We start from the raw sequence: 13,386 nt of genomic DNA, 5'->3' as shown, positions 1-13,386 counted from the left end.
AGGTCAGACTTAGGAGGTCCCAACAAAGCGTGGGGAGCAGAGAGCTGGGCCCAGCCTGGGGGTAAGACTCCCCCACTTTTCCTACCCTGGTACCTGACCTTCAAGTCCCTTCCTTCCTTTTTTTTTAATTAAAAAACTGTAAAAAATAATTTTATTTGTATATTTTTTGGCTGTGCTGGGTCTTCGTTACTGGACAGCTTTTTTCTAGTTGCAGACAGTGGGGGCTACTCTCTAGTTATGGCTTCTCATTATGGTGGCTTCTCTTGTTGTGGAGCACAGGCACTAGGGCATTCAGGCTTCAGTAGTTGTGGCCTGTGGGCTCGGTAGTTGCCTCTCCCGGGCTCTAGAGCACAGGCTCAGTAGTTGTGGCACAGGGGCTTAGTTGCTCCGAAGTATGTGGGATATTCCTGGATCAGGGATCAAACTTGTGTCTCCTGCATCGGCAGGTGGATTCTTTACCACTGAGTCACCAGGGAAGCCCCTCTTCCTTCCTTGAATAGACATCTCCCTCTCAATGAGATCATGAATCTCTGCTGAGGAGTGTGCAAGTGTGTGTGTGAGAGACTGGGAGAGTGCATATATCTGTGTACACACATGTGTGAAATGCACGTAAGTGAACATGCCTGGGGAAGTTGATAATGAACTGTGATCTGTGAAAATCTGTGCAGTGTGTGTGTGTGTGTGTGTGTGTGTGTGTGTGTGTGTGAATGTCTCAGGTGTAAATGTGCTGGGCAATCAGAGTGGGTGGGAATGAAAGGTAGGGTCCAAGCCCACCAGCACTGAGCCCAATGTGCAAACGCTTTGGCAAGGGTCTTGTGAGTTCTAGTTCACATAGCTTCCCTCGGTCTCTTTCTGTCTCTTCTTTCCTTCTGGAAGTCTCTGTCTCTCTCCCTCCCTCAGTTCATCTCCAGTTATTTTCTTTTCTCCACCACTTTGAGACTGTCCCTCTCTGACTCGGTGTCTTTCTCCCCATCTCTCTCCGTTAGGTGGTTACCTCTCAGTCAGCCTTTAACTCTGTCACTGTCTGTGCCTGTACACGTCTCCGTTTTTCTCTTAAATATTAATTTATTTGGCTGTACTGGGTCTTAGTTGTGGCGGGCAGGATCTTTAGTTGTGGCATATAAGCTCTAGTTCCCTGACCAGGAATCAAACCCAGGCCCCCTGCATTGGGAGCAAAGAGTCCCAGTCACTGGACCACCAGGAAGTACCGTTGTTTTTCTCTTTCTGTTCTCATCTCTACCTCTCTCCCACCCGATGCTCTGTCTCTCTCACACACCAGGAGCTCAATAAATATTTGTTCTCAGTCACCCTTGGACTATGCCTCTTTCTTTTATTTGTTTCTCCATCTTTGAGTCTTCCTGATTGTCACGTATTTGAATTTTATAACCATATGCTGGTTGGCCTACCCTCCCCACCCCAGTGTGTGCCTATACACCCACATGGGATAAGCTTCTTCTGCTTGCTGATCTCCTGCAGGAATTGGATCTGCTCGCTTTCTCTCTCTCTCTCTCCCCTCCTCGACCCCCATCTGGTCCTTCTCCCTACCCAAGATGAAGCATCTGGGCTGAGCCCCCACAGCTCCATCCTTGACTCTAGTCTGTTTTCTTCCCTCCATTATTAACTCCTTGCCCTCCTCCCACATTTCGTCTCCCAACTGGCCCCACGCCTCCTGGGGAATGGGCTGGGTGCACAGCTGGAGGTTCTGTCATAGGGCCATCACCAGATGGTGTCCCTCAGGGCCCGGGCATAGGGCTGTCCATTGCTGGGACCTTTAATTACCACAAACCTTCCACCCACCACCTAGGATGTTTTCCTTCTCTAGATGCTCCTGGGACCTCAAACTCTTCATCTTTCCATGCCTGTGGCCCCCAGAGAGCCAGGAAGGGGAAGTGATATCAGGTGCCTGGAAAAACAGCCCTTCTACCTGACTTCCACCCCAAGACTCAGGAGTCCTGGCCACAAACCCATCCTATTTCAAAATCCAGGGGCTGAATCCCCAAAACAGAAGCCACTCAGACTCCAGAGTCCAGGTCCCTCCTTCCCAAGGACCTGGGGGTTCAGGCTTCTAGTCTTTCCCCCCAACCCCATACACACACATACAGGACTTAGGGCAGATGTTCACTGTCGGCTGATTTTCAAATCCTCCTGGGCCTGTGAGGGGGTGGGAGAGAGATTTGGTGGTTAAATCCACTGACTCTAAGACTTAAGACCAGATTTTCTGACCTCAGGTCATCCTTTCCCAACTGCACTCTGCTTCAGGCAGGGGCCCTAGTTGAGTCCCCAACGCCTCAGAAACTCGGGGTTCGGACCATTAACTTCTCGGTCATCAGAGGTCTGAACCCCTAGTCTTAGTATTGGGAAGGGGGGGCGTCCACGTCCCTGCTATTTAGGGACACAAGAATCTGAGCTCAGAACAACGGAGTGTAGATCCCCAGTCCCTACAGGTTTAAGAATGTCATACCCAGGGTCCCAGGCCCCCAGTCCCCGCTCTGTCGGCTTCGGGTTCCACCCACCTGCCCCGCCAGCTGCGCAGCGCACCGCCGGCCGGCAGCGTGGGAACGCCCCAGCTGGGCGACATGCAGCCGTCAGGACAAGCTGCGCGGTTCCCAGCCTCCCTGCCTGACTCAGCCCGGGCACCGCCGCCTCCCAGCCGTCGCCCGGCAACCACTGCTGAGTGGGGCGAGGGGGTGGTCCCGAACTGCAGGGTCCTGGGAAAGGAGGGGCCCGCGGGGGGGGGGGCCTGGATTCCTGGATCTTAGGACGAGCTGTGATTTGCAGCAGTAAAAAGGCAGGCATTGAAGGCGTTTTGAGGTGGGGAGAACTGAACCCCCTCTTCTCGAGGGTCCCAGCAGCCCTCCAGGCAAACATGGTGCCCTCTTCTTGACCCACAGGCCCAGAGGAGCCCCGGGCCCCGCCTCCCCAGGGCGCGGAAACTAGCGAGTCCCCAAGGGTTCCCATTTATAGCTGCGTTTCCACTCAGCGCGGTCCCTCCAGGACCCGCGTCGAACAAGTTTCTTCCACTCCCTCCCCTCCCTCCTCACCCCGAGCCAGGCCCCAACCCCGGCAGGGTGCAGGTGTCCAACCTGGCCGGTACCCCCGCCTTCGCCCCAGGTGTTCCAGCTCCCAGATCGTAAGGGGGCTGGAGTGTCCACCCGCTGGCGGGGACGCCGCCCTGCGTGCCCCCATTCAACAGCGTCGGGGCCGCGGAAGTTTCTCAATGGAAAGAGGGCGGGTCTCCCAGGGGGCGGGCCGGGGCGTGGCGAGTGGGAACCGGCCCTCCGGGGTCTCTCCGAGACCTGGCGCGCCAAACTGGCCGGCGTTTCAGAGCGGCGGAGCCTGCGGCGGAGCAGACTAGGGAACCTCCAGGTCAGAGAGAGGGGAGCTTCTAGCCTGGGGCGAAGAGTCAGGAGCGGAGGGGACTCTAGGCCAGAGTGGTGGGAAGTGTGCTCCGAGAAAGGAACTGGCAGGGAAGCCAGTGCAACAGCAAGTCTGCTGGATCTTGGAGGACGCACGCTCAGGATGCTCGTGACCGTATTCCTCCTCGTCCTCTTCTGCCTCAGGGGGCGTGCAGGTACCGCGAGGGGCCGGGGCAGATACATACAGGGCAGGGTCGTTTGCCAGCTGTCGCTTTGCTGGGATAGATGGGGCTGAGGGTCCAGACTCCTGGGTCTGACAGAAGAGAATTCTGGAAGCCTGGGCTTCTGGGTCTGAGGGCAGAGGGGATTGGGGACTGGATTCCATCAGGAGCTCCTGAATATGCTAAGCTCGGCTCTGCTCCCTCGCCCCACTCTCCTAGGCCTGGCACCCCACTTCCTGCAACAGCCAGAGGACCTGGTAGTTCTGTTGGGAGATGAGGCCCGGCTGCCCTGTGCCCTGGGCGCCTACCGGGGACTGGTTCAGTGGACTAAGGACGGGCTGGCTCTAGGGGGCGAAAGGGACCTGCCAGGTGAGGTTTTACTATCTCTTCAGGGAGGGGCTGGCTCCAGGGTGAGGATGCTGGGCTTGAGCTATAACTGAAGTTTCTAGTTTGACATTTTCAAGTTTAGGATATTAATGGGCTTAGGGAAACATTTGGGGGTCCTGAATTTTCAGGATCTTCTTTGGAGGTGACCCATAGGGTTTGGAAATTTTTATTTTGATTGTAAAATAATGCATAAGTGCCGAGAAGCATATAAAACATAAATGGAAGATTTGTCAAATAATTCTAAAATAGATATCCATGTAACGAATACCCAGCCCCGTTGCCAGCTCCTCAGAAGCCCTCCTTATTTCCTTCTCTCATAGCCCACTCCCTTCCTACTACTTACAGGTAGTTTCTACTCTGATTTTTATGGCAATTGTTTTCTTGCTTTTTCTCCCCCTGAATTTATCATCCCCCCAAGTCTGTAGCAACTCTGGACTGGGAAAGGATTAGTGTCTCTCTGGCCCAGCACCCACTTTTGGTAGTGTCTTTCCTGTGTGAGATGCCTGGGGATGGAGGCCTGGGACCAGGAACTCAGAACCATGGTGTGGCTGCCTCTGTCCCTGACTCCAGGCTGGTCCCGGTACTGGATATCAGGGAATGCAGCAAGTGGTCAGCACGACCTCCACATTAGGCCTGTGGAGCTAGAGGATCAAGCCTCCTATGAATGTCAAGCGACACAAGCCGGCCTCCGCTCTCGACCAGCCCAACTGCATGTGCTGGGTGAGGATTCAGCCCACTTGTCCCTGGGGAGCCGGTGGGGAGGGGGGTCCACCAGTTCAAGCCGGGAATATCAGATTCCGGGGAGAACGGAGGAGAGGGCAGTTAGAGCTGGGAAGATCAGGGTCTTTAGGACCCAGATCCAGCTCTGACCCCAGATCCACCCTACAGTGCCTCCAGAACCCCCCCAGGTGCTGGGCGGCCCCTCTGTGTCTCTGGTTGCTGGGGTTCCTGCGAATCTGACCTGTCGTAGCCGTGGTGATGCCCACCCCACCCCTGAGCTGCTGTGGTTTCGAGATGGAGTCCGGCTGGATGGGGCCATCTTCCGCCAGGTTAGGTCCAAGTCTCTGTGCAGACCTTCCTTGCTTATTCAGGGAAATTCGGGGGTCCACTGAGGCCACAGGCTCATGCAGAGGAGAAGGGCATGAGAAGGCAGAGATTCAAGGCTTGGGATCCTTGGTATGTACTTAAGCATTAGGGACTCTAAGGCTAGACTGTGGGTGTGTGCTAAGTCGCTTCAGTCGTTTCTGACTCTTTGTGACCTCATGGTCTGCCAGGCCGCTCTATCCATGGGATTCTCCAGGCAAGAATACTGGAGTAGGTTGCCATGCCCTCCTCCAGCGGATCTTTCTGACCCAGAAATCAAATCTGCATCTCTTATGTCTCTTGCATTGGCAGGCGGATTCTTTACCACTAGCGCCACCTGGGAAGCCCTCATAGGGCTAGACTACCTAGGTTCAAACCCTGGCTCAGTCACTTGTTAGTTGATTGATCTTAACCTCTCTGCCCTTAATTTACTTATCTGTACAGTGGAGTTAATAGTAGTATGCACGTCTGGGATTATTGGAAGATTAAATAAAGCAATATTTATAAATGCCTGGAAGAGTGACTGACATTAAGTACTACCTAAGGGTAGATGAACTCATCATTATTATTCACAACCTACAGACCCCACTGAAGGAAGGATCCACTGGGTCAGTGGAGAGCATCTTATCTTTGACCCCTTCCAGCCATGATGATGGAGCCACCTTGGTTTGCCGGGCCCGGAGCCAGGCCCTGCCTGCAGGGAAGGACACAGCGGTCACACTGAGCCTGCAGTGTGAGTGCAATCAGACACTGGGCTTTGAGCCTGAAGTCCTTGGAGAAAGAAGAGCCTGAGATCTGGATTTCAGGGCATGATAAAGGAGGGGGCTGTGTACTTCAGTTCCCTGGGGGAATTGGGAACTGGAAGCCTAGACTGCTAGCTGAAAGGGAAGAGGGGACTGGGGATTAGACTCCTGAGGTGGAGGAGCTGAGAACTGGACTCCTAGGTCATCACTGGAGGTGTTCCATGTCCTTGCCCACCACTGACCATTGACTCACCTCTACAGACCCCCCAGTGGTGACTCTGTCTGCAGAACCACAGACAGTGCAGGAGGGAGAGAAGGTCACTTTCCTATGCCAGGCCACAGCCCAGCCTCCTGTCACCGGCTATAGGTGAGGACCCAGGTCATTTCTCCCCAGCCTGGAGGACCAGCTTGGGGAGGACTGTGGCTAGGACCTGAGTAGGTGTGCCTGAGGAGCAAGGACAACACTAACACCCCACTATCTTCGCAGATGGGCAAAGGGGGGCTCCCCGGTGCTCGGGGCCCGCGGGCCAATGTTGGAGGTAGTAGCCGACGCTTCATACCTGACTGCGCCGGTGTCCTGCGAGGTCAGCAACGCAGTGGGTAGCGCCAACCGCAGCACCGCGCTGGACGTGCAGTGTGAGCTGGGGCGGGGCCGTGGGTGGGGCCAAAGTGGGGCGAGCAGAATGGGGCAGGGGCTACCGTGAGGCGTGGCCACCGGACGGGCTGCGGGGGATGGGGGGGCCCACTGTAGAATTTAGGCGGGATTTGGCTGTGCTGGATCAGTGCCAAAGTGGAGCAGAGGCGGGGCGAGAGTGGGGTTGAGGCTTGTGGGCCGGACGTGTGCCCCGAGTTGAGAACTGGGGCTCCAACCCAATGGGTCCTTGTGGGTGTCGTTTCTGAGTGTCTGCTCCGGAGTCAGAAGTTGCATCCCTCCCTGGTCATGTGGTCCCTCTTCGGTCTCCTCCAGTCGGGCCGATTCTGCAGGCAAAGCCGAAACCCTTGTCGGTGGACGTAGGAGAAGACGCCTCCTTCAGCTGTGTCTGGCGCGGGAATCCGCTCCCACGGGTAACCTGGACCCGCCGCGGGGACGCACAGGTGAAGCCAGATCTGGGGCTTATGGCCGCGGCTGGCAGTTGGAGGAGAGGGGGCTTCCTCCCAAGGTCGTGTCCTTGACGGCCCTTCCCTTTCTCAGGTGCTGGCCTCCGGGTCCACGCTGCGTCTTCCCGCGGTGAGGCCCGAGGATGCCGGCGACTATGTGTGCAGGGCCGAGCCGGGGCTCTCGGGCCGGGGCGGTGGCGCTGCGGAAGCTAGGCTGACTGTGAACGGTGAGAAAGAGGTGCTTCCTAGTGGACCCGGCAGGTTCTGGGATAAGAAGTGGACAGAGGGAGAAGGCGTGGCCATTAGAAGGGGAACTCAACAGATGGCAGGAGCCTGGGGATTGCAGCGGGACCTACAAAAGGCTAGCCTCAGTAGGGTTCACGTTTGTTGAGAGGAGTGGGATGGTAGGTTGAGATTAGTAGGGAGAGCCCAGGCCTGACCCCGCCAGCTTGAGAATGGACTTTGGGGAGGGCGAGGCCTCTTCTCTGACTGACCCACAATCTCCAAACCAGCTCCCCCAGTAGTGACCGCTCTTCACTCTGCGCCCGCCTTCCTGAGGGGCCCAGCCCGCCTCCAGTGTCGAGTCTTCGCTTCCCCCGCCCCAGAAGCCGTGGTAAGGAAAGTCCCCGTTCTCATGACCCATCCGGCCACCCGGACTTCCTAGACAGACTCCCCAAACCTCTGTGATTACCTCTGACTTTCCCCGCACCCTGCCCACACCTTCCTGCCCTGCCGAGTCTCCTCAGTGACCTTCCTCTTTCGTGCCCCCAGGTCTGGTCTTGGAATGAGGGCTTCCTGACGGCGGGGTCACGGGGTAGGTTCCTGGTGGAGACCTTCCCAGCTCCAGAGGGCCTCGGGGGACAGGGTCCAGGCCTGATCTCTGTGCTACACATTTCGGGGACCCAGGAGTCCGACTTTCACCAGGGCTTCAACTGTAGTGCCCGGAACCGACTGGGCGAGGGAGGCACCCAGGTCAGCCTGGGCCGTAGAGGTGAGAGTCTGGGCCTGAAGACCCCAAATCTGAGGTTTTCAAGCCCTCAAAATGCCACAATTTCCAAACAGAAGACCTTCAAAGGCAGAGCCCTCAAACCTTGGGAGTCTCAAAACTAGGAGTCCCTTGAATCCTGAGACACCCCCCCACCCCCCGCCAACAATAATTTCTGTCAAAGACAGAATCCTAAACTGAAAGACCTCTCACACTTAGGGACTCCAAAGAAGGCAATCTCCAAATATAGAGAATTGCAAAGTAAAATACCTTCAAACTTTATGCCTTCTTAAAGTCAGGGAATCTAAACTTATGAAACCCCTGGTTCATGTGCTCTTAAACCCAGAGACCCCAAGCTAGGGGACTACAAAACTTGGCAATCCCCAAACTTGATGAATTTTGACCAGAGGTTCCCTTACTCAAGCCCTGTTCCCCAGTTCCTGCTCAGTCAGCTGCTCAGCCTCCTCAGGAACCCCCTCCCCTTCTTCCCACAGACTTGCTGCCCACTGTGAGGATTGTGGCCGGAGTGGCCACCATGGCCATGACTCTCCTCATGATCTTCACTGGGGTGGCCCTCTGCTGCTGGCGCCACAGCAAGGGTCAGTGTCTGAGCCCCACCCCAGACCCCCACACAGGGCCTGTACACTGGCTGCTCTGGCCTTGGGGCTTGTCCCAGTCCTGCCTCTCCAGACCCTCTTTGGGCTTGGCTCCCATTCAAAGCCTGGTTCCCAGCTCAAGCTCTAGCTCCATCTCCTCAGGGTCACACCCCTTGCCCTCCTAGGCCAATGGTCTCTTTGATTCCCAGCCTTCCAGCCTGATTTGCCCCAGTCCTCTCTCCTCCTGCTCACTGGTCTCCACAAACCGTGACCCAGCCCCATCACTTACCTTTGCCCCCACCTCTAATGTCCCTGGCCTCAGCCTCTTTCTCCCAGCAAAAGAACCTGGTGCGAATCCCAGGGAGCGGTGATGGCTCCAGTTCCAGGGGCCCTGAGGAGGAGACAGGCAGCAGCAAAGACCAGGTAGGATGTGAGGGTCCCCAGACCTGATGGTACCTCAAAACCCAAATAGTAACCCAGTCCCAGTTGTGATCCCTGTCCCAATCAGGCCCCCCAAACTCAAATAGAGCCCTAGTCCCAACAGTAACCCCCAGATCCAAATGTCCCCCAAATTCAAGTATGCCCCATCCCAGTTATTCCCTAGCCCTGTCCCTAGGGCTCCTTGTTGTCCTGTGTCCAGGACCCAGCTCCCATGTGCCCTTCGTCCTTCCTCCCTGGCCTCAGATGTTCAACCAAGGGTCTCTGGGGTCTGACATCCCCTGCAGTGTAGTCTACACTCCCTCTCACTAAGTACTCTACTCCAGGGCCCCATTGTGCACACGGACCACAGCGACCTGGTTCTGGATGAGGAGGGGGCTCTGGAGACCAAGGTGAGTGTTGGGAAAAGAGGGGCTCTCTTCACTGTGTCTCCAACTCTCTCTCCACTTCTATTCCCTCCTTTTTCATTCTGGCCCCTAGGTCCCTCCACCCACTTCTTTTTTTTAATATTATCTATTTATTTGGTTGTCCCAGGTCTTAGTTGTGGCACGCAGGATCTTCGATCTTTGCTGCCATATGCAGGATTTTTTTTTAGTTGTGACATGTGAGATCTAGTTCTCTGATCAGGGATCTAACACTGCATTAGAACTCTGCCTTGGCCTGCATCGGGAATAGGGAGTCTTAGCCCCTGGACCAGCAGGGAAGTCCCCCTCCACCCATTTCTTCCTGCCTCCTGAACTGTCTCACCCACCTCCATAGTCTTAGTTGGTTTGTCTGCTGACTATGCCCACATATCTGCCCCAGCCTTGGCCTGCATCTTGAGCCCCAGATCAAGGTTCACCCTGTCTGTGCTTTCCCCATCAGAGGCCCACAATCCCACATCAGGCCTCCTAGATGCCTCTCCCTGGTTGCTTCACCCAGGCCCCTTCTGCCTACCAGGTTCCACACTGGCTTCACATTTCCCCAAACTTGTCCCTCCTTTGGGGCCCCATTTTTTTGGGGGCCCACTGACCCCAGTCCCCAGTCCAGAGCCCTTCTCTCTCTCTACCTAGCAGATGCTAGTCTCTTGGCCTGAAACACTCTTTTCTTCATGTGTGCATCCATGCTAAGTGGCTTCAGTCCTGTCCAACTCTTTGCGACCCTATGGACTGCAGCCTGCCAGGCTCCTCTGTCCATGGGATTCTCCAGGCAAGAATACTGAAATGGGTTGCATGCCCTCCTCCAAGGGATCTTCCTGATCCAGGGATCGAACCCACATCTCTTATGTCTCCTGCATTAGCATGCAGGTTCTTTACCTCTACCACTACTTGGGAAGCCTCTTTTCTTCACATACCTACCTAATTCTCTCCATTATTCCTCTGATGTCAGTTCAAACATTTCTTCTTCTTTTGTTTTTAAGATTTATTTATTTATTTATTGGCTGTGATGGGCCTTTTGTTGCTTCCTGCAGGCTTTTCTCTAGTTGCAGAGAGCAGAGGCTACTCTTTAGTTGTGGTGTGTGGGCTTCGCATCTCGGTGGCTTCTTATATTGCAAAGTACGGGCTCTAGGGTGCATTGCAACACATGGATCCATGTGTTGTGAAGCACGGGCTTGGTTGCTTCATGACATGTGGGATCTTCCTGGACCAGGGATCAAACCAGTGTCCCTTGCACTGACAGGCAGATTCTTAACCACTGGACCACCAGGAAAGCCCTCAAACATTTTTTGTGCTGGAAAACTTTTGCTTCTTTCCTCCTAGCCCTGATCATTCTGTGTTTCATCTGTCACAGCCATGACCACTGTGATCTAGGCTTTCCCACCACAGTCTGAAGGTTCTCCCATCACTGTTACAGTCACTCTGCCTGAATTTCCTCCATCAGATTCCTGACCCTTCCTGGTTCTGTCTGGTAACTCATCATTTCTCCTTTGACCTGCAATCTCCATGAAGATGGAACTAGGTCTATCCTAGAGAGGGATGTCTCCAGCCGCAGCACAGGGCATGACATAGAATCAAAGCCTCGGGGCTGTTGGGCAAATGCATGAATGGATGTCTTCATCTCTATTTCTCTCTCTTGTTCCCTCTGCCTCTTCTTCCATACCACCATCCCTGGGCAGACCTCTGTCTCTGCCTTTCTCTGTCCATCCTTTCTGTCCTTTCATCTCTTGTTAAGGTTTTTCTGTCTCACTTTGCCCTTCTACCAGTCTATATGTCTCTGGATTCTCTGCCTTCTCCTCCTTCTATCTTTTCATCTCTCCCTAGGTCTGGTTCTACCTCAGTGTGTCTCTCTATTCACTTACCCTCACATACCTTACCAAGTCCCATTTTGTCCCCTCAGGACCCAACCAATGGTTACTACAAGGTCCGAGGAGTCAGCGTGAGCCTGAGCCTTGGAGAAGCCCCTGGAGGAGGTCTCTTCCTGCCACCCTCCTCCCCTCTTGGCCCTCCGGGAACCCCTACCTTCTATGACTTCAATCCACATCTAGGCATGGTCCCCCCCTGCAGACTATATAGAGCCCGGGCAGGCTATCTCACCACACCCCATCCTCGAGCTTTTACCAGCTACATCAAACCCACATCCTTTGGACCCCCAGATCTGGCCCCCAGCACTCCCTCCTTCCCATATGCTGCCTTCCCCACGCCCAGCCACCCACGTCTCCAGACTCATGTGTGACATCTCTCCAGCTGAAGAGTCCTGGGATCTTCAATTTGCATAATGGATTGTCCTGATTTCTGAGTAACCAGAACAAACTGACAACTCTACCCTTCCAAAATTGAACCATGAGGGGAGGGAAAGATCATTACAATTGCCTGGGTCATTGATGTACAGTCAACTCAGCCAAAGGGGATGCCCCGAGTGGAAGCAAGGCCACTGGGCCTGCCTCTTGCTCTGTATAAAAGAGATTCAAGAGGGCAGATGGGTCCTTTGTAGAGGGATGGGGACGGGGTGATGGGAATTAGGGACAGAGAAGGAAATTCTTCCAAACGTTGAAAGAAGAGATTTCAAGATGGCCACCCACATTAAGAAGAAAGGCAACATAAAGCAGATCAAGATAGAGGACCTGTCCTTGCTATCCCCGAGTGGTACTTTGCTTCACCCATGGAATTGCTGCCAAAATGGCCACTCAGTCCCTGGGGATCCAAGATGGCCACCATTTTGATTCTTTCTACCTTCCTTAAAGGCCCTGGAAGAACCGGACCCAAGGAGTAAGGACAGGGTGAGAGCTGTTGTGGTGGTGGGAAGAGGGGAAGGAGTGGTGTTGGAATCTGGGAATGAGAATATTTATGCTCAATTAAAAAAAAAAGTTGCAAAGTGAATATCTTAGAAATCCCCTGGCATTATTACTGTCTATCAAGGAAGGGATCCATCGAACCTGCCCCAACACCCTTCCTTTTACCCTAGACTACAAAGTGGCTGTAGAAAAAAAGCATGAGCCACCCCACAGCCCTTTACTATCCACTGAGCACTCATGCTGCAGTCTATGGGGTTGTAAAGAGTTGGACATGATTGAGTGACTGAACTGAACTGAACTAAGCACTCTAAGCTCTTTTAAGATACACCTAGACAAACAAACGTGTGCAGATGCACACACATGACGACTGCCCCAGTGTGTTTGGGGAAGACAATTCTATACTGTATTTTGGGAAGAGAAGGACGTGAACCCTGAAGGGGAGGCAGTGAAGGAGAGGCTAGGGGTGGGAAAATAGAACTGTCCTGATCCTCAGAGCAAGAATGGGAGTTGACCCTTATCTTTGAGATGACGGGTACCTGACTCGGTTCATCCTTAAAGAAAGGGTCTGGGGGCTTTGGTTCATGCATCCTTGATCTAGGAATTAAAGGTCTATGTGACTAGGGCCCCTGGAAAGCAGAGCAGAAGGCCTGGACTCATTGATCTTAGGGAGAAAGGGCCGAGGGCTTGGTCTCTGGTTCAGAGAGGGAAGGTACCTGGGACCCAGACTCTTGGATCTGAGGGAGAAGAGGACTGGGTGTCAACTGCTGTGGGGATTTGTTTGACTGTTTGTTTTTTTAAATCAAGCCATTTTATTGAAGGGCTTCAGAGGAGGGTCGAAAGGCTGGGAGAACAATGAGATCCGACCTCCTTTTCCTGGCCAGAATCTCCCCAGCTTCACAGTCGTTTAAAGCTCAACTGCTGTGTTCTTGACTGGGGAAATTTTGAGGCCTGGGGCCTCAAGAGGGGACCTCAAGAGGATTTGGGGGTGGAGTCCCTGAAAGAGAAGGAAGACATTTAGTGAGGGTCTGGGTCCGAGGGAGGAGAAAACTGGAGGTGATGGTCTTGGAGAACTCAAAATCCACAACTACGAAGCCTGTGACCCATACTCTTGGGTAGGCCCTTCCATAGGTGGGCCGCCTGGAATCTCAAGGGGGCGGGGGCCTGGTGCAGGCTCCCACCCGGGGGTTCCAGGTTGCTCAGCTGTGCGCAAAGCTGCCACGCTATTGTCCCGGCCGGGAAGGCGGAGCCGGCGCGGGGCGGGGCTGGCG

At 54.4% G+C, this 13,386-nt stretch overlaps 1 protein-coding gene across 1 annotated transcript; it reads left to right on the top strand.

Moving 5' to 3' along the window:
- Window positions 1-3,071: 3,071 nt before the first annotated feature.
- Window positions 3,072-12,203, top strand: KIRREL2 (kirre like nephrin family adhesion molecule 2). Its single transcript, XM_081517200.1, has 15 exons — window positions 3,072-3,571; window positions 3,797-3,946; window positions 4,535-4,684; window positions 4,853-5,013; window positions 5,630-5,780; window positions 6,052-6,157; window positions 6,278-6,426; window positions 6,758-6,885; window positions 6,983-7,115; window positions 7,401-7,501; window positions 7,660-7,879; window positions 8,368-8,472; window positions 8,792-8,892; window positions 9,234-9,299; window positions 11,224-12,203. Exons 1-15 carry the CDS (start codon window positions 3,520-3,522, stop codon window positions 11,557-11,559), a joined length of 2,109 nt encoding a protein of 702 aa, XP_081373326.1. The 5' UTR covers window positions 3,072-3,519; the 3' UTR covers window positions 11,560-12,203.
- Window positions 12,204-13,386: the final 1,183 nt, after the last annotated feature.

Source organism: Giraffa tippelskirchi, chromosome 7, assembly GCF_054371585.1.
Source record: "Giraffa tippelskirchi isolate mGirTip1 chromosome 7, T2T-mGirTip1v1.2.pri, whole genome shotgun sequence".
Lineage (NCBI taxonomy): Eukaryota > Metazoa > Chordata > Mammalia > Artiodactyla > Giraffidae > Giraffa > Giraffa tippelskirchi.
The sequence above is the reverse complement of the archived record's forward strand: the minus strand, read 5'-3'. Positions and strand labels throughout refer to the sequence as shown.

Coding starts and splice junctions, on each gene's coding strand:
- KIRREL2 (XM_081517200.1), top strand. CDS start 3,520: ATGCTCGTGACCGTATTCCTCCTCGTCCTCTTCTGCCTCAGGGGGCGT. Junction 6,886..6,982: donor CCCGCCGCGGGGACGCACAG/GTGAAGCCAGAT, acceptor TCCCTTTCTCAG/GTGCTGGCCTCCGGGTCCAC. Junction 8,473..8,791: donor CTGCTGGCGCCACAGCAAGG/GTCAGTGTCTGA, acceptor CCCTGGCCTCAG/CCTCTTTCTCCCAGCAAAAG.